At 30.9% G+C, this 23,211-nt stretch overlaps 3 protein-coding genes and 1 long non-coding RNA gene across 8 annotated transcripts in view; 2 read left to right on the forward strand and 2 right to left on the reverse strand.

Annotated features, from left to right (window-relative positions):
• Positions 1 to 12,436, reverse strand: part of LOC122523442 (myb protein) — a 34,534-nt gene extending 22,098 nt beyond the window's left edge. Inside the window, exons 1-2 of one of the 4 annotated variants that reach the window (XM_043645184.1) lie at positions 12,037 to 12,436; positions 3,752 to 5,361 (exon numbers count right to left, since the gene is read on the reverse strand). In XM_043645184.1, the coding sequence (XP_043501119.1) occupies positions 3,752 to 3,846 (95 nt within the window). In that variant the 5' untranslated portion in view covers positions 3,847 to 5,361; positions 12,037 to 12,436. Of the gene's footprint in view, positions 1 to 3,751; positions 5,437 to 12,036 lie in introns of those variants that run through there. The other 3 variants (XM_043645186.1, XM_043645187.1, XM_043645185.1) reach the window with 3 other exon arrangements.
• A 7,158-nt stretch (positions 12,437 to 19,594) lies between these two features.
• Positions 19,595 to 19,987, reverse strand: LOC122523358. Its single transcript, XR_006305284.1, has 2 exons — positions 19,766 to 19,987; positions 19,595 to 19,657 (listed from the first exon to the last, which is right to left on the reverse strand). It is a non-coding gene; the product is annotated as an uncharacterized LOC122523358 (long non-coding RNA).
• Positions 19,988 to 20,224: 237 nt separating this feature from the next.
• LOC122522879 (26S proteasome non-ATPase regulatory subunit 9) lies at positions 20,225 to 21,555 on the forward strand. Its single transcript, XM_043644228.1, has 4 exons — positions 20,225 to 20,367; positions 20,498 to 20,597; positions 20,680 to 20,861; positions 21,274 to 21,555. Exons 1-4 carry the CDS (start codon positions 20,233 to 20,235, stop codon positions 21,499 to 21,501), a joined length of 645 nt encoding a protein of 214 aa, XP_043500163.1. The 5' UTR covers positions 20,225 to 20,232; the 3' UTR covers positions 21,502 to 21,555.
• A 91-nt stretch (positions 21,556 to 21,646) lies between these two features.
• Positions 21,647 to 22,647, forward strand: LOC122522880. Of its 2 annotated transcripts, none has more exons than XM_043644229.1 (3): positions 21,647 to 21,855; positions 21,927 to 22,274; positions 22,476 to 22,647. In XM_043644229.1, the coding sequence occupies exons 1-3, from the start codon at positions 21,817 to 21,819 to the stop codon at positions 22,512 to 22,514; spliced, it is 426 nt and encodes a 141-aa protein (XP_043500164.1). In that variant the 5' UTR covers positions 21,647 to 21,816; the 3' UTR covers positions 22,515 to 22,647. The 2 variants fall into 2 exon arrangements, with proteins under 2 accessions (XP_043500164.1, XP_043500165.1); XM_043644230.1 differs by having other exon boundaries at positions 21,647 to 21,849.
• Positions 22,648 to 23,211: the final 564 nt, after the last annotated feature.

Raw genomic sequence — 23,211 nt, forward strand, 5'->3', positions numbered from 1 at the left:
TGAGAATATGCTAATGTAAGATTCGTAAAAGTTTCTTGATTTACTAATTTAACTGTCACGGCCTCTCTGAGATATACCATCTAACTCTTCGGCGAATATTTTGGCTTACCTAGCCACACCTTATACATTCCTGATGAGAATACTACTGATCATAGTTAACGATAAAAATACATGCATGTGCATGCTGCTTTAAAAAAATTTGACGCTGACATATTTTAATTGGCAATGATTATTATTTTACTATTCTCATGGATAAATTTTTAATTGTTACCGTTAAAATGTATTTTTAAGTTAATTCATAAAAAAATGGCGTTTTAGGAAAAGCATATAAAAAAATTTATTATACACTTTAACTAGTAGTAATTTTAGGAAACAATGAGGTAATATATGAATTTATGAGGGGTGAAAAGTTAAATAATAAAATTGTAATTTGATCCGCCTTTGATTGGACTGATTTGGACTGATTTTCTTTTTACAACAATGCTCGTAGTTATCTTTTTGTAGCTCTTCCTCAGCTATCCTGTACTTTGAAAGCCAATGTTCTATTAGTCGTGCAATTACATCGAATCTAATTTACGGATCAAATATCAATTTAATAATTTCACTAGTCGCCTCTCATGAATTCATACATTACCCAGTTAAAATATGTAACTATGCCTTTTTCATATTTTAATTGATCGTTATAGTTATTTCATGAATTAACAGATTTCACGATTTAATTGATAACAATATATATATAAAGAGGGAATAGATATCATATGAAATACTTTTATTATTAATTCGTCACGTCGATTAATGATTTTAAAATTTTATCCATATTTTTTTCGTTCATTTAACAAAATTATTAATTTAAGCCTAGATAACTTTGTGTACAAATAATGAAAAACCAATACTGTTCGATACCAATAAATATTCCATTTTTAATCGAATTCTATTGTTTGTGAATAAAAAAGATAGATCCATTATATATGTATATATATATTACCGGCAATGTATGAAAAGCTGGCATTCTATGAATACCTAGGCATTGTATATAATACCAGGCGTTTTTAAGCAATGTATGAAACATGAGAATTATTACATACTTCCCCTAGACATTGTATATAATACCTAGGCATTCTATAAAATGAAAAAGGCTATGGTAGGTAGAAAAAGGCTATGTAAAGTATGAAAAAAGTATGATATAGCTATTATATAAATGACGTGCATTCCTCAAAAATACAAATGTTATTCTGAAAAAAAAATATTGAATATATAATATATATAATAATAATAATAATAATAATAATAATAATAATAATAATAATAATAATACATATATATATATATATATAAATAGAATAGATGTCTACATAGAAAAATACTTGTTTTACATAGATAGAATATTAATTAGACAAACTTATCACTTTATTGACCGCTCATATATATATATATATATATATATATAGTTGACTTGCAACTCACTAAGTACCGACTTAGTCGCGCGCGCATTTACTCCCAGTACCTGCTAATTTTCCAACTGTACGAAAACCGTCGATAGTTACAAGCCGATTAATAGGCTAGCGGTCGACAAGCATTGGCAATAGAAAAGCCGATAAATAGGCTAGCGGTCGATAAAGTGTTATTATAGTTCAAAAATTTAGTGAAGCATTATTAAATATATCTAAACGTCTCGCTCGTCAAAGTTAATACTTTTTTTTTATATAATTATTTTGTACAATTGTGACATTCGTACAACTAATTTTTGTAATTTTCTCGTTTGCAACGTGTTCTAATTGTTTTTTTAGAATGGACAAGTTTTTTTTGAACCTTAGACAAAATGGAACCTGTAGTTCGTGTATAAAATTCTAATGCAAATGCAGTAGTGTTTCTTAATGTCAAAATAAGTTCGATTAATTCTCGTAAAGCTGTAAATTTGCGACGAAAATGAACTGAGAAAAATTGTCCCTTTAAGTTAACCTTCAGACCAATGAAAGAACACTACCAAAAAATAGAATATCTTCTTTCACATCAGATATATCCAAGATACAAAAGAGGAAAGAAAAGAAAGAGAAACCGGTGTGAGTACTATTTCAATGAAATGACTTGTTTACCTATTTACTTTCCCTCCAATTCTTCTCTATCTCTTTTATACGCAAATAATAAAATTTGATTAATAATGGAATTTTCATTCGTATTGAACAGTATTAAATTTTCATTACTTGTACATAAAATCATTAACGTTTAAATTTGTAATGTTGTTAAATTAACGAAAAAAAAAAATTTCCAAACCATTTATCAAAATGATAAATTAATAACAATAAAAGTATTTTACATAGCCATTACGACTTAATATAGAACTTTTACTCATACTTAATATATTAAGGGGTTATACGCAGTTGCGAGGCTCGAAAAAAACGTATTTTCATGAATTTTTTCTAGAAACAGTTTTTATTTCTCAACAAAAATTGTTGGTAATTCAAATAGAGTGAACTTTTGAGAATACAATAGCGCGTCGATTCTGTAAAAATATTAATCTGCACTGCTCCTGTAGATGATTTCCTGAACGTCCTCTAAAAAAAGACGTTTGGCGGTGATCTCCATTTTGGCGGTTTGGATTATCCGAAATTAAAAAATATGGTGGATTCTTTTAAAGGATAGATTAATGCAGGTATTAACGAGAGGAATTTTAAAAATTTTGATTTTTGACAAAATGGCGTCTATTTGAAAAAAAGTTGTTGTTTTTGACTAAAATTTTCGATCTAAATTGTTACAAAAAAATAGTAATAAATTTTTTTAAAAATTATTCCTTATACTTAATACCTGAAGAATATATCTAAGAAGATTGTGTAAAAATTTGAAACCGATCGGTTAAGCCGTTTTTGCAAAATCGAGATCACCGACTTTGAAAATACCGTTTTGAGAAAAACGCGTTTAAAGTTTCAAAGAGACGTTTACACATAGTTAAAAATTTTTGTTTGCAGCTTACATGAAGTGAAGAATATTTGTCGGATCGATTTGAAATTTTTAGAGAATATACTTAAATATATGTACATTCCGAAAATGCAAAAAAAAAAAATCGATTTTTTGAAAATCCTAACTGCGTATAACCCCTTAAGATATTAAGAAGACTTTAGACATAAATGGACAAAGTTTGTGTTAATAATACAGTAATTATTATGCTCGAGAACGCTCGAATTTATTAGATAAATGTAATGCATTTGTAAATAAAATCAAAATATGAAAAAGTAAAAATGCGTTCGTAAGTAGAACTATTTTGTTTGCTTCCTATGACGCAATACATCCATGCCTTATGTATGCATGTGTGTATGGTAGATATTTCGATAGCACGAGTACAGCAGCTCTAAAAACGGTTTACGCTGCAATCTATGTCACGATAAAAAGCATCCTTTGATAGCAATACATTCAAGTCGGAAACTTGCGCTATTGCTTCTACGAATGTTTGAATCTACGTCTATAAAAAAGAAGCCTCTGCTATTTCCAATATGCATGTACGTATCGATGAACTTGATGCAACTACTACAAGGCCATGTAATGCAACGTTTTAACCTTATCTACGCGAGATAAGAGTTCTTCAAATATATTATGGATAAATTACATTACGTACAAAATATATACAAAATTAATAGAAAAATTATATAATGAATTATATATATATATACATATGGAAATATATAAAACATTATTATAATAAAATATCTGATATATATATATAAATTATATTTTTAAATTATATTTAAAATATACTCACGCTTCTGTGGTTGGTGGCGAATAAAATGAAGAATTATAGCTGTTCACATCAATAGCCTTTAGTGGCACCAACAACCCTCTTAGCCGGCCGTCCATTCTCTCTTCTCTCTCTTTCTCTCTTTCTCTCTCTCTCTCTCTCTTCCTCTCTCTATCTGTTTTTCACTTTTCTAACAATTGTAATTTCTTCAATGAGATGCTATCGCACAGCACTTGTAAGTCTACACTAATCACAGACAATATATATAAAATATATACTTGTATGAAACACACCACTAATGTAAAATCCAATTTCCCCAAGCCAATCTCGTGTATATCATTCGTCCTTCGTTTGATAAAGTCTCATCGTCCAGCCTTGACAAGAACAAAAGGAGAGGGGAGAGAGAGAGAATGGGCCACACTGACTCCCTCCCTTTTTCTCTCCCTCTCTCTCTCTCACTCTGTCTTGTTGAAAAATAGGAGAAAAGACACGTTTGAATTTCCCGCGTTTTTATAATACAGTCACACATCACACCCAATGCCGCTGATTTCTTTTTTTTTTATGGATCGGCCATGTTTATAAAAGAATTGTGTCGTATCGTCTCTATAAAAATATACGTATATATATGTATACTTCGTACTTTCTTTGCGTCTCTTTCGCGTTTTACGCAGTAGCTGTCTCTATTTCTTTTTTCTCTTTAATAGTGTAAGAGTAATAGAGAGAAAAATATGGCGACCATGGACGATAGACGCTTTGTCTCTGGTAAAGAGGTTAACTTCCGGCGTGCTCTAAACGATGACAATTGATTGCTGCTATTTTGTTTCCTTTTATCGATTCACGTGTACATCAGACTACCGTCATCTCTCGCTCTTTCCGAATTATACCCGGTCAACACCCCTCGCGATACTCTCCGCTCGAAGAACAATTAAATCACAGCACACACCACACGCGGTACTCCACTCTCGACAATTTCGATCGATCGCCACGATAGTTCCTATCTCTGTTCACGCTCCTACCTTTGCTACTATTCGATGTTCTCTCTTTTCTTTCTTCAAGGATCAACACTAGTCCACGTTTTATTATTTCCCGTGTCGATGATTACATTTAAACGTGTCTCCATGTAAGCTATACATATATATAGTTTTAAGAAAGAAAAGGAAAAAGAGAAATAAAAGAGAGAGAAAAAAAAGGGAAAGAAGGAGATAGTGTTCTCGAGCGGAGATCTCACTGCGCCAGCATTTGGTTACACACTGAATGTAATCGTCGGCAGTCGTCGGACCGTCGAGTGCACTGAGAATCTAACATCGGGTGGTTTCGGAACGAAGAAAGTTAGAAAAGTGGGGGAAGCTTGTTCCAAGAGGAAAGATTTGGTGGTAGGGAACAAGAAGAGGGGATTGGATGTACAGGGTGGCCATCAAACTTCGCCAAATGCGTTCCTAGGACTAAATGTTCTTTTCTCGAGCGAAAATTTTCTTCGGCGAGCGAGTCACGTGGTTGAATGCCCTTAGTTCTCATCGTCTTTCTCTTAATAGTCTACGATCTTCTCCTTTTCTATTTATCTTTCTCTTTCTTTCTTGTGCGGAGACAATAAAACGAAACATACAGGGATGGTTGAGAACCCAGCTTGATTGACTCTGTAAACGAAAGACTCGACGTAAGTAATAAGTATGATACGTCTATGGTCCAAACAAAAAGAAAGAGATAGAGAAAAGGATAGTTGTATCCGGCGGAATTTAAGGCGCCTTTTTCCGCGTGCTGATCGAAGACACGAGGATATCGAAGAATACCGATTGTTTTTGAATATAATTAAGTAGACAACGATTAATGGAAGACGTGAAGAGACGTCAATTCATCGGGTTGTTTTTCGTCGAGGTATAATTAAGCGCGCAAATATTTCATTTGTAGACCTATTCGACAAAACGATATGATTACATAAAAATATTATTTTGATCCAAAACATTGGTCACTCGAAAGAAAGCAAATAAAAGTTGATATACTGCACGATTAATCTTTCTAAGGTAAAAGCACAATCAAAATTTTCCTTTTGGATACATTTCGTTTAAATGAATTTTAAATTCTTGTTTACGTTTAGAATACATCTAAAATAGATGAATCTTTTGATAAAATGTCTCTGCAAAGAGAAAAATGTTCACCCATAAGCTTATATTGCATGCATAGTATAATTTTGAATGAGATTAGATTTAACTAAAAATCTGAATTAGAAACGGACACTATGATTAGAAAGAGTTTATATTGTTATATTGAATAGTACCTATAGTTTGATGATTATTTGTTATTTGTTTAGTTGTATTGTATTGATAACATTTTTACACAAATTTTTCCAAAAGCAATCTCAAGATATTATTGTTAGTAATTCAAATTATTGACGAGAGTATTTGATATCGATGATATATCGTCTTTATAATAAAAAAAAACATAAGAAGTAATTTTTATTCGATACTCCTTTATTCATATCAAAATCAATAAAGCAAATTGCGCGTCTATAAGTAAACACATACATACATATAAACATACATAAGTACATATATGGTACTCCTAAATATCAAACATTATATGCATTTACGAACTACTTTATATGAGAAGGGTGTGACTTCCGCTCTGTCAAGCTCGATTGTAATCCACACAGGTGTAAGATGGATGCCATTATCGTTTTGATGTTTTCAGTATTAGACGATACGTTCTCCTCATTAGATGATGCAACCTCATTTGTAGGCGACAACGAAAAAAAGGAAATGCGTGTCTTTCCCAATCTCAATATTTTCTTTTGTCGTTACATTTGTGAAACAAACTTAATTCATTCCTCGTGTTAGGAGGTGTAATTGTGTAATACAAAGAAAACAAAAGAAGAAATGCCAAAAATGGGCTAAAAAGCGCGGGAACAAGAACAAAGGGAGAATGATGGAATGGAGAAATAAAAAAGATAAAGATTTGTGAAACGAACTGTAGTCCGTTTCTCGCGTTGGAAGATACAATTGTGTAAGAAAAGAACAAAATAAGAAAAAGAAGAAGAGATACCAAAAAGATCCAAAAAGTGCAGGAAAAGAAAAGAGAGAGAGGGATGGAACGGGGGAAGAGAAAGAGATAGAAAGAGATAGAGGGAGGAAATGAAGAAGACGAAGAGACGATGCGGAAGAAGAAAAGGAACGCGAAAAGGAGAAGAAGAAGAAGAAGAAGAAGAAGAAATAAAAGGAAGGGGTCAGAGAGAGTTGCAAAGCTTTGCAATTTCGTTCTTGCTTTCGGAGAAATCGAATTTTCGGAACTTGGTATACTCAAATCTATTTATCAATAGAAAAATTGTTTTTTTTTAACAAATAATTACGTAGTACAATCAACCGTTCGGATATTTATCAATTCTTATGCTAGATTTAGATGATTTTCGGTGTTAGTCTTATGATCATCATCGTAAAAAACATTTATGTACTGTAATTGGATATTTTTCAAGTTTAAGATTTTTTGAATATGCGTATTAAGGATTTATCTATTAATCTACTGGAGCAAATCTAATAAAACTTGTTACGAAATTCATCCACTACATAAAAATATGTCGTTTCAAATTTTAAAATAATTAATCATTAATAATTAATTAATGTTATACTTGTACACATGTAATATATATATGTAACCACATGATATGTGTCGAACGAATGATAATTCTTTGCGAAATGGATCTCGTGACGATATTCGCATGTCGAGTTACATGTGAACCAAACCGGAGATATCTCATAGCTCTGTGCTCGATGGACACGATCGAGTGATGCGCTGTGGGTTGCATGCAGGTCATTTCGTGGTACAGACAGGTTTTTCACGGTGGTACATAAGAGGAGAACCGCCTCTTGGATTCCCATCCATTAAGGACAGGAATCTCGTACCGTTTGTTCGTATCCCTTAACTGAGAGAATCCCATAACTGACATGAGAGAAACACCATCTTCGATCTTTTATTCACACTTTCAAATATACGCTCGATAATTTTTTTAAGTAAGGAAGCTTACTTAAAATATTATCAGTGATGACAATTGCAATAATCAAATTGATAGTTCCTCTCCAATACAGATTATTATTAATATTATTATTATTATTATATATACATATAATATAATATAAAAAAGCGCTTTGATATATTTGAGTTTTATGGATAAAAATGAATCCGAAGGAACATTGTCTAAAAATGTTAAAATTCTCCAGCAATATGTTTTTATATTGCGCATATGTCAGTTTTTGTTAATTGCTAAATCAATGCTTTACGAACTGTTACGAAGATAAAAGAAACCTTTGACATAAAGTATTATGCATGGATAAGAGAATCCTAGAAAAATATATGGAGAATAATAATATAAATAAAGTAATGCAATCTTCTCTTTATCACGAGACAAAAACTTGTGTGTACGTGCCAAAGAGACTGTATATTTACTTGTGGAAAAGTAGTGGCGTATTTATTCTCAACGAAAATTACGTTAGAAAAAAAAAAGAAAACAAAAGTGATAAGCAATTATTACAAAAAGTCATTAAATATATCAATGACCTCGAACCTTTCGTATAGAAACTGGACTTCCGATTCGAGATAAAAAAAAAGACAAAACGAAGCATGCGAGTTGCCGCGTGTCTGTCGAGGAAGAGACAAACAGTAGACAGCTGGCCTGGAAGAGCGAACGAACATATTTCATCTCTCTCTCTCTCTCTCTCTCTCTCTCCCTCCCACTCTATTTTTTTTTCCTTTTTTTTCTCTCTATCTATCTGCGTCTTTTTTTTATTTGACGCGAGTTATTCGTCGCTCACGCATTTTTCTGACTGAATGTAAGTCGTGCTGTTTGGAAGAGTATACGAGAGAGAAAAATGAATGAGAGGCGAAATAATAGAGTTCCTTTGAGAAAAAGAACAACTTATTTAGAAGGAAAAAATCAGCAAAGAAAGAGTTAAAGATATAAGAAGAAAAGAGAAGTAAGTAGGTAGGAGTAAGTAAGTTCCAAATGCGGAAAACGCGTGCAATTTCCAAAAAAAAATTTCTTTCTGGGAACTTTTGACCCGTGAAATACGTTTAGCGGTCCCAGGAGCGTTTTTATCAACCATTTGTTATGGATGTTTATGGACACGTGTAAATTATCAGTTGAAATGTGAGTGTCGAACGCATCGTATTTGAGACTTGCTGCGCCCTGAAAATTACGGTCTCCTTAACGTATAAATATGAGATCTCTCTTTGCTTGATGATAAGTACAATTGAATTATATTTTTAGAAATTTGCATAAATAACAAATGTAGTTGCTAAGTGAGACTATATCGCAACTTGTTTTTCGCAGATGTGGTATTAGAAATATTTTTTCATACAAGGATGAAGTTACTTGCGAGTGCCCGTGCTATTATTTAGATTAAATTGTTAATTGAACCTTTATCTGAAAAAAAATCTAAAAATTAGCTCCCCACTTGTCCCTCTTTAGCTTTTATCCAAGATTTTGCACGGTAATGCACAATCGTAGTACTTGTAAAGACCTTATAGTCTATCCACTACTTTATATGTAATTAAAAATAAATATTATTACAAATGAATGTAATATAAGATAATAAATAGATAATTCTATAAAAAAAGAAACCTTTTCAAACATTAAAATTTCAACAATAAACAAATTTTTTTTTTAATTAAAATTATCTTTAATTTTGAGTTTCTGTTATGTTTAAAAAAAAAATAATTTTAGATTCATAATCAGCGACCCCAAAAAGCCTCAAATACTAATTTCAATCTTAAAAAAGATTAAATCCTCAAATAGCAATTTTCAAGAAAATTAAACCACATGCACCTTGCGTTTTCGGGATTTGGGACCATTATGCGTCACATCGTTTCATTGTCGAACTCGTGAGTTTCGGAACGCTTGCCACGTGCTTATACACGCAGAAGTGTGTATCGTGGGTTGTATTTGTCCTTGTGTCTCAGTTTCTTCGCTGGCAGTTGCCATGCGGGACCACTGGCTGACGTCATACTTGTATCTCCCAGCGGGCAACTTAATATTGACAAGTGGAAGCGTTAGAAGTCTCCTTCTCAATATTTGGTTTAAGGATTCAAATTTCCACGCGCTTTCTCTCGGTAATCTCGATATATGTATATTGAGATAGTCATCATAGGTGATTTCAAATTCACCTAAATTTCACCTAAGATTGAAAACGTAACTACCTTTACTTTTTAGAAATACTTTTTAGAATAAAATAAAATTTTACATCAAAAATATATTTCATTCTAAAAGGTTGATGCAATATAGAAGAGATTCACATAATCCCCTAAATTTTCTACCCTAATAATAAGGATTAAGTTGTGAATTTATTAGCTTTTAATGTTTACTCAATATTTCATTTGAGATAATATCGATTTTAGTATGGTGCTTAACAATATATTGATTGATAATATTATCAATTTATGTTGTTAATCTTATGATTAGTTGATTTGTTCAGTATACATCTATTATAAATTATATAGGCCGTATGCTACGCCTCTATTTCAATCTCGGGGGAATTTAAGTTTTGTATTAATAAGTGGTATCGAATAAAAAATTGAATGTATGATAAAACGATAAATCGTCTATAAGAGAGATTCTCTCACTTTTTTTCTTTTTCCCTTTCTATTATATGCATCTTGTCCTATTTTTATTGTATTATTTTTCTAACATTTATCTTATTTTTAAAAGAGGAAGTTGATTCTTTGTTTGTGAAAGATTGTATAAGATGTCTTATTAATATAAGACATTTCATACTTTTCTTTGATATTAATTACGCAGGGGTGAGAAAGATGTCGAACGAGAAGTCTCACGTTCTTCTCAAGAATGGAAACGACGATTGATATCCTTACAAATTTTGATGAAAGATATTGCTTTATTTTATTTCTTGATATTCATTCATTTAAATTTTTCAAATAAAATTGTAGAGATGTAATGGCAAACTGTACTGTATAAAACATTATTAGTGTATTTCTTGACATTATTGATTTCGTCGAATAAATATTTTTTAAAGGTGCATAAATGAGTGAAATATTTTCATTAATTTTTCAGGAAAAATACATGACGAAAATTTTTCGATTTTCAAATTTCTTGATTAAGCCTGCATTTGCGAAGAGATACGAGGGCGCGGAAATTTAAACCTTTCCTGTTATTAAATCGCCGGTGAATGGACGAAATTGACGAGTAATAAAGAAAAGACCTACGAGGAGGTTAGGGCATGAATTTAATCGTCTCGTATCCCCTTACGTGTGTGTAATTTTATATGCGTCTCATGTTATATGTGTACGCCTAATAAATACGCGCGATGATTTTCTCTATCTTGATCGTTGCACCTCTTACAACGTAAATATGTATTTATATATTTAGTTTAATATATTTATATTATAATTTGTGTCACGAATCACGTGAATTTTGTGAAAGAACACGAAGAGTCCGTTTTTGATCAATTTATCGATCCAGTATAGAAGCAAATAGTTACTTCATTTTTTTCTTTTTATCGCTTCTAAAGGGACAAGAACGGGTGAGAAACGTGAGAAAAAAGGGATAGAAGAGAGGGAAAGGAAGTACGAAATGAGATATGCCGAAAGAAGAGACTGGTGCAACTTTTCTACGCATACCACGTGTTTTACCACCTGCTATACCTCCCCTCTCAAGTGACGGAACATAAATCGATATTTCAATTTCTAAGTTTGAAAGTGCATGCGATATCCATGATATCTAGATCACTTATAAATCGCTGAAAGACTTTAATCAATAATTTCCATTTGTTATTGGATTTTAATAAAAAAAAACACACACTTTTGTATATTTTTTTAATATAAACGAAAAGTCGATAGAAATGCGATTGCTGTATTGTCAACGAAAAAACCATGCCGCGTTTAAAATGAATAAGAATAACACTATGAAAGTTAATGACTCTTTCTCATATTAATGTATATTCTAATAAAATTGCTTCACACGTATTCTCTTAACATTTAACGTAATGCAAAAATGAAAATCTTTTGAAAGATCGAAATATCAATATATATTTCTGATTTTCGTATGGAGAGAATAAGTAATGTATTTCGACGCACATTAAATGATAAAGAAATAAGAAAACATTAAGTCTTAAATTGACCTTCGTAAGGAAAATATAATATGACATCTATCGATATAAATCAATAACCGGAAGACTATTTAGCACGGAGCATGACCTTGAGTGTGATAAATGTTTATATCTATTATTTAGAAATAAGAAAGAGAGCAAATAAAGTTAAGGCCAATACGTGAGAGACAATAATATCAAGTGTCAATTATAATGTGAGATACTCACTTAGTCGCGGCGATCCACATATCGTTCAATTCTGCATTGTTTTCATTAAACGATTTCTTGACCAGGATTTGGTACTGTATACCAATAATAAGAGAATCAATTGATTTAAACGATCACTTTTATTTTCGCAAAATGGCTGAAATTCACCCTTGAGTGAAGGACGATTTGTTTTTCTTAATCGCAACGATTGAAAGCGAGATGTTCCATGAAGTTGTTATTCCTCGTTACAGATTTTTAAAAGATGCTCGCTTGAGGAATCGGTAAAAACAAACGTTCTCGCGTCGAATATCTTTCTTTTCTTTAGAGACAATATTGGATCTCTTTAATCGAGTGTTCGAGTGAAGGAACTCGACCAGAAACACAACACAATTCGCACGCGCTATCGATCTCCCGCGGATTCGCGCAATACCTTCTTACTCTGTGTGATAATATTCGCAAACTGGAGTAGTGTTCTACACTCAGTATCGTCCTGACATCTTCAAGATGTTTCCGATATTAACTTTTTACCAACAGTGAATCGAAAACATAAACGAAAAATATTCATGTGCGAATCAGTTTTATTAACGGATATTTTGTATTTTTTAGCAGCAAGAGTATAAATAGTCCGGGTTTCTTTGAATCTTAGATAGTTAATTAATTCATTGGATCTATAAAGCAGAAGTATGTCAAATTGCGTTCATATACTCTATTCTACTCGATTGTTTGTGGTATTCCATCTGTTGACTGAATAAATCGATAATTTTACAAGCTTTTTTGAATGCTTATAACTTTTTTAAAAATACACAAATTTGAATATTTTTTTTCTAATGAATTTTTTTTAAATTTCATACAAAAAATTATTTAACAGATTTTTGTAAATATTTAGCTTAAAATTTTTTTTTAAAAAAGTTTTTATCTTTTAATATTTTTGAATAAAAAATATAATCGTTACTTTGTTCTCAGCAACTCCTCACTCACAAACATATACTCAACAACGCTCTATCAAGAAATCGTCGTTCTTTTTTATCCTTTCTTCACATATCTAGCATTACACAGCGCATACATACACACTAATTCGTATTCACAAATACACAAGTAAAGGTTCTTACAAGAGTGGCATCACGAACGTGCCAGCCGATCGTAGCGCGTTTTGTGAACATTCGAACATTTTAAAACTTAAATTAATTTATTTTGAATGATTAATGCAATTAAAAAATTATTTTCTCTTTGTCGATTATCAATACTATTTATGATATATTATACCAGCTAACGAAAAAAACTAGTGTGTGTACTTATGTACGCACGTAAGAAGTTATACCTCTTTGGCGTATCAAAACAAATATAACTTCAGTAACCTCAAAAAGAACTTCAAAAAAAAACATCAAAAATAACTTCAATTATCCTGCGTGCCAATATAATACTCTACATTTGTCGAAAAGACGATAAAATGATAAAATAAAATTAAGATATTAAATACCATTTTTTTATTGATAAAGGTTTAATTAATAAGTATAATCTAATTTATTTATTTATACATGAGGAAGCAGAAGTGTGCCGATTATTTGGGTTTTCAACTAAGCGAGGGTGTTTATTTTAACAAAAACCTACTAGGAAAAGGCCGCCAGCCTGCCAGGTCGAACAAATCGAAGGTAACCGAAAGTCGAACGTAGCCGACAAGCCGAAGATAGCCATACCTAGCCGAAGGTAGCTGACAAGTCGAAGGTAACCGACGTAGAAAGTAACCACAAGTGCACTTGGATGCCAACCAACAAATCCGCACTCACTTAGTTGCCAACCCAATAATACATACCTCAATTAACCTCCAAAAAAACTTGTATTACTAATATTCACGAATAATCAATGTCTTTGAAGATATTTTTGAAGATATTCACAGTTTTTTAATATCAATCACCACCGTATATAATAATTAAATAACTTCAAAGCACATAAATAATTTTTATTTGTATCTGTTACCGTCAAAACCGGAAATCCGCCATTGCTAGCAGTTCCTAGGCATTGTCAACAATGCAAAAGTGCTTTAGACAAAGTCGGAAATAAGACTTCTTACAGACTTTTCCTAATATAAGCATTGAACATAATACTTTGAATAGAATGCAGGTATAAAACATTTCGTTCTAAACCTGCATATCTTCCGATACGATAGGGAACAAAAAATACAGATTTTTCGTGGACATCTCTACGAATATCTGTCTAAACATAATATAATCTTCTCCTACGATAAGTAACAGTGGGGCTCTATATACATAATAACACAACAACATTAACTAACATAAGTTTCAGTTTATAGAGGTACACATAGTATAGCGATATGACAGTCTCAACAATCCCCACCATGCTCGCTTTCGTGTATGTGTGTGGGAGCGGGTATGGGTTGTGTGGGAGGGGGGGGATTGCATATGCTGTGTGTGCCTGTGCCCGATAATGTATTCTTTTCAACGTTGCTTAAATAGTAATTTAATATTCTATAGGATACCAAAGTATTATATTCAATGTTGAGAAAAGCTGTAAGAATTCTTCTGTTTCCGACTTTGTCTAAAGGCGCTTTGCATTGTTGACCATGCCTAAGAACTGCTAGCAATGGCGGATTTCCGGCTTTGACGGTAACATATCGATATAAAACACGTGTTGTGTATATAGAAATATCAAAATATAGATATCAGTCCACACTAAATGTATAGGCCAGTCAACGCGGGCCTAACTTCCAGATTTTTAGCCAAACGCGTGCATCTTTGTCCTAAGGGTAAGTTGACGACGCTGAATCGAATGGTGCTAATTTTATTTAAATTTGATCCCGAGGTTTTGAGAAAAAGGGTAAAAAAGGGTAAAAAATGGCCTTATCTTAGAATCTAGGCATTTAATCGAAAAAAGTTTCAAACAAAAGTTGTAGAGAATTGAAAAATACTAAAAAAATGTTCTATGAGTTATCTTCGTATTTTCAAAAATAAGCGAATAAAATTGGATTGAAGATGGGAAAAAAATTTTAAGAGTGGGAGAAAGCAAGCATATCCCTCCGTCGCGTTTTACACGCGAGCGAGCTAGTATGCGTGCGAGCGTCCGTGTGCACTAAACACAAACGAAGGATCTTCGGCAATCTTCGGGACTCTCGGTCTTGAATGAAAGTGCGAGTGAGAGAACAAACCAATATTTCTCTCTTTTTATTTATCATGCGATAACGAGTATTATTGTCCTTGGCCATCGATTGTTGAGCGTTCTGATATTTCTCTTTTTATATTTTTTCTTTCGGTAGCAAGAATTTTACGTCTTGGCCATCGAGCGTCGAGCGTTTTGTATACGAGTGCGAGTGAGAAAGAAAACCGATATTTCTCTCTTTCTATTTTTTCTTTCGGTAGCCAGAATTTTACGTCTTGGCCATCATGCGTCGAGCGTTTTGTATATCTATATATATCGGCGTATAAGCGCGGCATTTTTAAATCGAATCTTGATGCTTATGGCACGCCGTTTCTTTATTTATTGTCAAAAATAATGAACCTTGAGTAAAAAAAAAATAATTCATTTTAACAGAAACTATTATTATTTAGTTGAGAGTAAAAATAATGAATTAATTTTGTGCTCGCCATAAAATTAATTAGAATAATTAATTGATATAAATTCTTTGCCTCACAAAAATTTATTTGTATATCAAATTGAATACGTATTCTCTTTAAGACGAAATTTAAAATTTAAATATTTTTCCTATTAAATTATGTATTTTATAAAATTTTAAATTACTGACTTTTTGTCTCGTAAAAATTTATTAGTTTATCAAATTAAATACATATTTGAAAAAGAAGAATTTTATAACTACACATAAAATTAATTCAAGATATATATGACAGGATATTCTAAAAACGTGGAATTTATTTTTTGTCTATACATAATTTTAATTCATTTTTATTATGTTATAAGAAAATAGTAATGCATTCTGATTCATCTTCGAAGTCTTAAGAATTGTACGAAATAAATTGAGCAATTATCGAGTGGTGCGTTAGCGTAAGTAGTAACGTCTTCGCTTCTCGCGCTGGGTATTTAACGTTCGATTCTTTGTGGGGGAATTATTTTTTTTATAAGTTTTTCTATCCTTAACAAGGAGACGGTCAGTGAGTCCCACCTCAGATTTTTTTCAAATTTTGCACTAACGATATAAAATTTATTAAGAAATCAACATTATTACGCGAGTAATAAAGTTACTAATTATAAATTAAATAATATCCAATAAATAACAAAAATTAATTTTTAACGTGCCGAAACGAGACATTTTTTAGGATGATATTTACAGGATGAATTTGTAATTTAAGTAATAAATCTTCCTTTATTTGTGCAAGATGTAAAAAAATTTATTGCATTTAATTTTTTTGTAATAATTTTAATTTTTTTCTATATATAATTAGAAATTAGGAAATGTAAAAATAATTTATATAACCTAAGGATAGAAAAACTTATAAAAAAAATAATTCCCCCACGAAGAATTGAACGTTAAATACCCAGCGCGAGAAGCGAAGACGTTACTACTTACGCTAACGCACAACTCGATAATTGCTCAATTTATTTCGTACAATTCTTAAGACTTCGAAGATGAATCAGAATGCATTACTATTTTCTTATAACATAATAAAAATGAATTAAAATTATGTATAGACAAAAAATAAATTCCACGTTTTTAGAATATCCTGTCATATATATCTTGAATTAATTTTATGTGTGGTTATAAAATTCTTTTTTTTCAAATATGTATTTAATTTGATAAACTAATAAATTTTTACGAGACAAAAAGTCAGTAATTTAAAATTTTATAAAATACATAATTTAATAGGAAAAATATTTAAATTTTAAATTGCGTCTTAAAGAGAATACGTATTCAATTTGATATATAAATAAATTTTTGTGAGGCAAAGAATTTATATCAATTAATTATTCTAATTAATTTTATGGCGAGCACAAAATTAATTCATTATTTTTACTCTCAACTAAATAATAATAGTTTCTGTTAAAATGAATTATTTTTTTTTACTCAAGGTTCATTATTTTTGACAATAAATAAAGAAACGGCGTGCCATAAGCATCAAGATTCGATTTAAAAATGCCGCGCTTATACGCCGATATATATAGATATACAAGACGCTCGACGCATGATGGCCAAGACGTAAAATTCTGGCTACCGAAAGAAAAAATAGAAAGAGAGAAATATCGGTTTTCTTTCTCACTCGCACTCGTATACAAAACGCTCGACGCTCGATGGCCAAGACGTAAAATTCTTGCTACCGAAAGAAAAAATATAAAAAGAGAAATATCAGAACGCTCAACAATCGATGGCCAAGGACAATAATACTCGTTATCGCATGATAAATAAAAAGAGAGAATATTGGTTTGTTCTCTCACTCGCACTTTCATTCAAGACCGAGAGTCCCGAAGATTGCCGAAGATCCTTCGTTTGTGTTTAGTGCACACGGACGCTCGCACGCATACTAGCTCGCTCGCGTGTAAAACGCGACGGAGGGATATGCTTGCTTTCTCCCACTCTTAAAATTTTTTCCCATCTTCAATCCAATTTTATTCGCTTATTTTGAAAATACGAAGATAACTCATAGAACATTTTTTTAGTATTTTTCAATTCTCTACAACTTTTGTTTGAAACTTTTTTCGATTAAATGCCTAGATTCTAAGATAAGGCCATTTTTTACCCTTTTTTACCCTTTTTCTCAAAACCTCGGGATCAAATTTAAATAAAATTAGCACCATTCGATTCAGCGTCGTCAACTTACCCTTAGGACAAAGATGCACGCGTTTGGCTAAAAATCTGGAAGTTAGGCCCGCGTTGACTGGCCTAGTAAGGGGATATATCGAATTACTTCATGCCGTAAATTTGAAATCGCTTTGCCCGCGCATCGTAAATACCGACAGACTTCGTAGTGTCGATTTTTGTGTCGCTGTGCGCGCGCATCGTAAAAATTATTTTTACCTTTTAATAGATTCATATCTTGCTTATTCCTTGTAACTGCAGCTGTATTTTCTTCGCATAATAATTCACATGGAATCTTATATATACTTACAATTAATTGTGACTGAAGAGGACAATAAAGGTTCAACAATAAGTTCGAACTTTTCGAGAATAGCTTTTTAGTCATATTTTCTATTTTATTGTATTACTTTTTTGCTCGCCATTAATTTTTTGTTGTAATTGGAGATGATGAACCATTCCATCTCCTTGGGACACCAAATTCATGTTTATATTATCAAAAAGATGTATAGATTTTTAGTTAGAGTCAAAAACATTAAAATTCCTTTATTATTAGATTTTGAAGCTTAATTAATGTTTGGTAAATATTACAGTAATTTCTCTTTTCTTGTTTTATGTTTAAGATTTTTCACCGTGATCGTATTTTATTAAATTTGTAATTTTTCTTTTTTATATAATGCAATTTAAAAGTATTTCATAATAATTAATAGATATTATTTTTTTAGTAACTTAATGTTTGTATTTTTTCCCTTTTTTTAAATGTATATTTTATGTAAATGTTAAAATCACGCATTTAAATTTAATTTTATTGCATCGGTAAATAGAGATTTTTAGTAAAAATAAATAAAGAATTCAAAATTGAAAAGTGCATCTGCGAATGGGACGATTTATATGTCAGGCTATTGTATCACTCGATTGTATGATTAATATGGTTTTCTTCTTGTTACAAATGATCGTCGCGTTGGATTTAACAAGAAACCTTTGTTTTATTTGAATGATTACTTTTTAAAATATATGTATAAATGCATTTTATCGCGTTAAGTACCTACTATCGCCCACTGGTGGTCCCGGTAGTAATAAAAATTAAACTGGGTAGATAAAAAAGGGACTTGTTAGCTTCTATGTACTTCTGTATTCTAGCGCAAAAAAATTAGCATAGAATCTCCAGAACTAAGAAAAATGACGATATACATTTAGTTGCTAGCTATCTGCTAATTCGATATTCATATTTGCTATGTCTTTTAATTAATTATTTAATTAGTTATTGATAATTAAAAATTCGAAAATTCTTTTTTATTTCTCAGTAAAGCAACGTAGTTGGCTGCAGCAGAAAAAAATGAATAAGTGTACTAATTTGCTAATAAAATTTTTATTTAAAATACATAACTTTAAAATTTATTAATTAATTATTTAATTAGTCATTAATAATTAAAAATCTAAAAACGTCATGAAGAGGTTATATGTTATACGTATGCGCAACCACAAATTCAAGGTGCAAGCGCACATCGAAAAAAAAAAAAGTAAATTTGGTAAAAACTTGCAGGGGATATATTTAAAGTTGATTTTCAACTACTCTTCCGCAATAAAACTGGTAAACATGGTCAGAAATTGTTCGCTGCAATAAATTCCTCAACTTGTTCTGACATTTGACAGAACACACAAGCTTTATGCTAAATATACAGAAATGTCTCTTGTAGGCCATTGTTACTTCAAAGTAACAGAACTGTATCATAAAAAAAAAGTAACAAAATGATATTTGAATTGAACTTGTTTACAATTTATTTAGCGATAATTATCGCTTAGAACAAAATTTATACCAATCAGTTATCAATGATATACGTGTTTATTTAACCTAATAACATTTTTGAGACCATTGTAAAAAGCAATCTATTATTAGTTAAGGTATGACAGCCTTTCTTAATTATTTTTTAAGACAGAATTAAAAACTATATTTTTGAAGTCATATAAGTATGTTTATTAAAAAAAAAGGAATACTTCTTTTAACCTATATGATGGGTATGTTCTGATATAAAAACGAAATACAACACGGACGCCTTCTTATTTTTATATCCCATTTGTATACATGGAGTTCGTGTTCCTTGTATAATCTCCATGGTTGATCCTTTGGAAATCAACTTTAACTATATCCCCTGCAGGTTTACCAACTTTACTTTTATTTTTTTCAAAGTGCGCTTGCATCTTGAATTTGTGGTTGGGCATGCGTATAACATATAACCTCTTCATGACGTTTTTAGATTTTTAATTATCAATAACTAATTAAATAATTAATTAAAAGATATAGCAGATATGGATTTCGAATTAGCAGATAGCTAGCAATTAAATGTATATCGTCATTTTTCTTAGTTCTGGAGGTTCTATGCCAACTTTTTTGCGCTCTGTATTCTTTGGTTTAAATGGACATGCGCGTGAACGTTTGCCGACGGTTGATAACTGGAGCGTTGATGAAAACAAAAGAAAAAAGAAAAATGGTGGTCGATATGGAACTCCAAGAAGCAAAAGATACGGTTCTTCAGCTTATGAAGGATAAAGATAAAATTGAATTAGACATACGTATGTTTAAAGATATATTGGATAATGTATGTATCATTAAGTTATTATTATTTTATTGTAACAAATCTCAGTGATAATATATTCTTGTGTGAAAAAACTTGTACTTCAAGCAGGATGACCTGTCATATTCCTAAATAAATCAATTATATATTTTAGAACCATGTAGGTATGAATGATGCTCTGGTAGATTCTGAGGGATATCCAAGACAGGATATTGATGTCTATCAAATTAGACATGCAAGGAATCGGATAATATGTATGTCAAATATTTCAAAATATTCTCATCGATTATGCAATTTTATCATTTTTTTGTATCGCTCTCTTTGATTCCCTTTTAGGCCTTACAAATGATCACAAAGCGTTGATGGCAAAAATAGAAGCGGGTTTACATAAAGTACATTCTCTATCTGGGAATCAAGCGCAGGAGGCTTCAACAACCAGCGATATCGTTGAACCATTTTCATCAGAACCTTTTTTGAGAGTAAATTTAGTCTCGCCTTCTTCTCCAGCCGAACTAGCAGTAAGTTATAATGATATAACTTTAGAAGAAAAAGCTGACTAAATAGGAATTTAGAAAAAGCAGCATTAACTCTTAGCGCTCTGCACGTTTTTGTACCAATGCCTACCAGCAACTCCGGCACATTTTCGCAGTGGAACGAGTATGAAGGAGTTTTATTTAAGTGAGAAGAATTACATGTGCTTGTGAATATTTTTGATTTTATTTATTTTATACATATGCACCTTCTTCTTGTAAATGAAAAATAAATTAAAAAATTTTTTTTTCTTTTTTTTTTTTTTTTTTTTCTTTTTTTTTTCCTAGTCATGCTAAAAACATTGGACTCCGCAGCAGAGCCAACAGAGCGCTAAGGATTAATTATATTAGTATAAACATACCGTATAAAAGTGGTTTATGGCATATTTTTTCATTTTAGGGGATTCAAGTCAACGATTTGATCATTGAGTTTGGTTCTATTAATTATAGAAATTTTAAGTCCTTAAAGGATATCGCAACATTAGTTGAGCACAGTAGGTATAAGTCTTTAGATATAAAACTTAAGCGTGGATCAAATATCTTAGCCCTGACTTTAATACCACGTCCTTGGATTGGCAAAGGTTTAATGGGATGTAATGTAATACCTCTGGAAATTGTTGAAAGATAAATTATTATTTTATAAATTATAAGAAACGTAATGATTATATATATATAAATAAAATTATTTTTATGTATATTTAAATTGTCAGTAAATTAATATTTATAAAATATCATTTTTATACCGTTACACGTTTTAATTCCTTCATTGTCATATTGTGCATTTAATAATGAATCTAGATAAATTTCTTATAATCCTTGGAAGGAGCTTTGGTAATTAGCATTGTAACTCGATAAAGATAATCCATCTGAATGAGTTTCTAGTCTGTATTCCTTGATAGTCGGCACAGTATATAATGGAAATAACTCTGTTGAATGTTAGTTAATGAAAAGTAGTGTCAGCAAGATGAATACCCAGGTAATCGTAAGTTATATTTTTCTATTTTTCTTTGATCCTGCAATAACAATTGAAGAAAATATTTTTGTTTAATGCAGGTAACATTTTGTTTATTCGTTCTCGTTTTTGGGGTATCATGCGAGTCTACGTCGTTCGAACAATCTAGTTCGATACCCTTGACGTTTGTTTATGCTGTGTATCCGTTTTATAATTCTGAAACGCTTCTTCAAGTTTGGAAAAATGACGAATCCGCTGAAGTTTACGCGAATGTAGTCACAGTGAATCCTGGTGAACAGGAATATACTATTTTAAATGCCGGTAGTACGATCTCGCGCAACGAAACTATAGATCCTAACGTGAACAGAAACTCCCAAGTTTTAAAAAACGATGCTGAAAATGTGAACGCCGATCGTTTGTCACAAACTAGGCAGCAACTTCGTAATTACGTGAGTTCTTTGTAATTTGTTTATATGTAAGTATAATTGTAAATACGATTAATTTAATTAAATTAATACATTTTGAAACGTCTAATTGGTAGAATTTTCCGTTATATATATATATATATATATATATATATATATATATATATATCTTTTTAAAATTATATATTATTCATATACTTATTCAATATCTATATATCATTACAGAAAACCTGGCGCAGGAGTACAAATTTTCAAAATGAATAACAGATTTATAAGATACTCGATGGAGGATGGATTGAGATTTATGAAATAATTATGCTGGTATATGTATTTTGAATATGCATTAAGAGTGCTTTGTAGTGAAATTTATTAAACGCAAATGATATTAAAGATAAAATGTGTATTTAATTTTCTTCTATTTTATAAATCTTATTATATATATATTCTAGATTTATATATATATATATATATATATATATATATATATATATATATATAAATTGAATTTTTCATCAAATTAGTTTCACACATACATAAGTTAATTTTCGATGCTATTAGTTGTTAATATTAAATTTTTTATATGAGAATTCTAAATTCATTCCTTTTTATAAAGTAAAGAGAGTGTGGTAGATCGAATAAATTTGTGATAAGACTGATATATCATGCTAAGTATAGATGTTACGCTCGATAAACTATTAGCATAAACTTAAAGCTGTTACGTCAACGTCATTGGATTACGTATAAAGTATAGAGTACGTAGATACCAAAATATCCTGTTGATCTGAATGAATGGGCGTGTCATTCAGTAGGATTTTTTTTTCCAAAGCTACAAAAAAGATTATAATCGTAGGAAGTAAAATAAAGAGAAACGAAAATAAACAGTTTAAACCACAATATAATGAAGATAGAATGAAACTAAAAATATAATTTTAACATGATCCGATTCGTTGGTTTTCTATTT

The sequence above is a fragment of the Polistes fuscatus genome, unplaced genomic scaffold (assembly GCF_010416935.1).
Source record: "Polistes fuscatus isolate 324 unplaced genomic scaffold, CU_Pfus_HIC Scaffold6, whole genome shotgun sequence".
NCBI classification, from domain to species: Eukaryota; Metazoa; Arthropoda; class Insecta; order Hymenoptera; family Vespidae; genus Polistes; species Polistes fuscatus.

What these genes read in the sequence shown, in the direction of transcription:
- LOC122522879 (XM_043644228.1), top strand. Translation starts at nt 20,233, where the DNA reads ATGAAAACAAAAGAAAAAAGAAAAATGGTGGTCGATATGGAACTCCAA. An exon ending in TGCAAGGAATCGGATAATAT is followed by an intron (nt 20,598 to 20,679) that starts GTATGTCAAATA and finishes ATTCCCTTTTAG; the next exon opens with GCCTTACAAATGATCACAAA. An exon ending in CTTCTCCAGCCGAACTAGCA is followed by an intron (nt 20,862 to 21,273) that starts GTAAGTTATAAT and finishes TTTTCATTTTAG; the next exon opens with GGGATTCAAGTCAACGATTT.
- LOC122522880 (XM_043644229.1), top strand. Translation starts at nt 21,817, where the DNA reads ATGAAAAGTAGTGTCAGCAAGATGAATACCCAGGTAATC. An exon ending in AGATGAATACCCAGGTAATC is followed by an intron (nt 21,856 to 21,926) that starts GTAAGTTATATT and finishes TGTTTAATGCAG; the next exon opens with GTAACATTTTGTTTATTCGT. An exon ending in GGCAGCAACTTCGTAATTAC is followed by an intron (nt 22,275 to 22,475) that starts GTGAGTTCTTTG and finishes ATATCATTACAG; the next exon opens with AAAACCTGGCGCAGGAGTAC.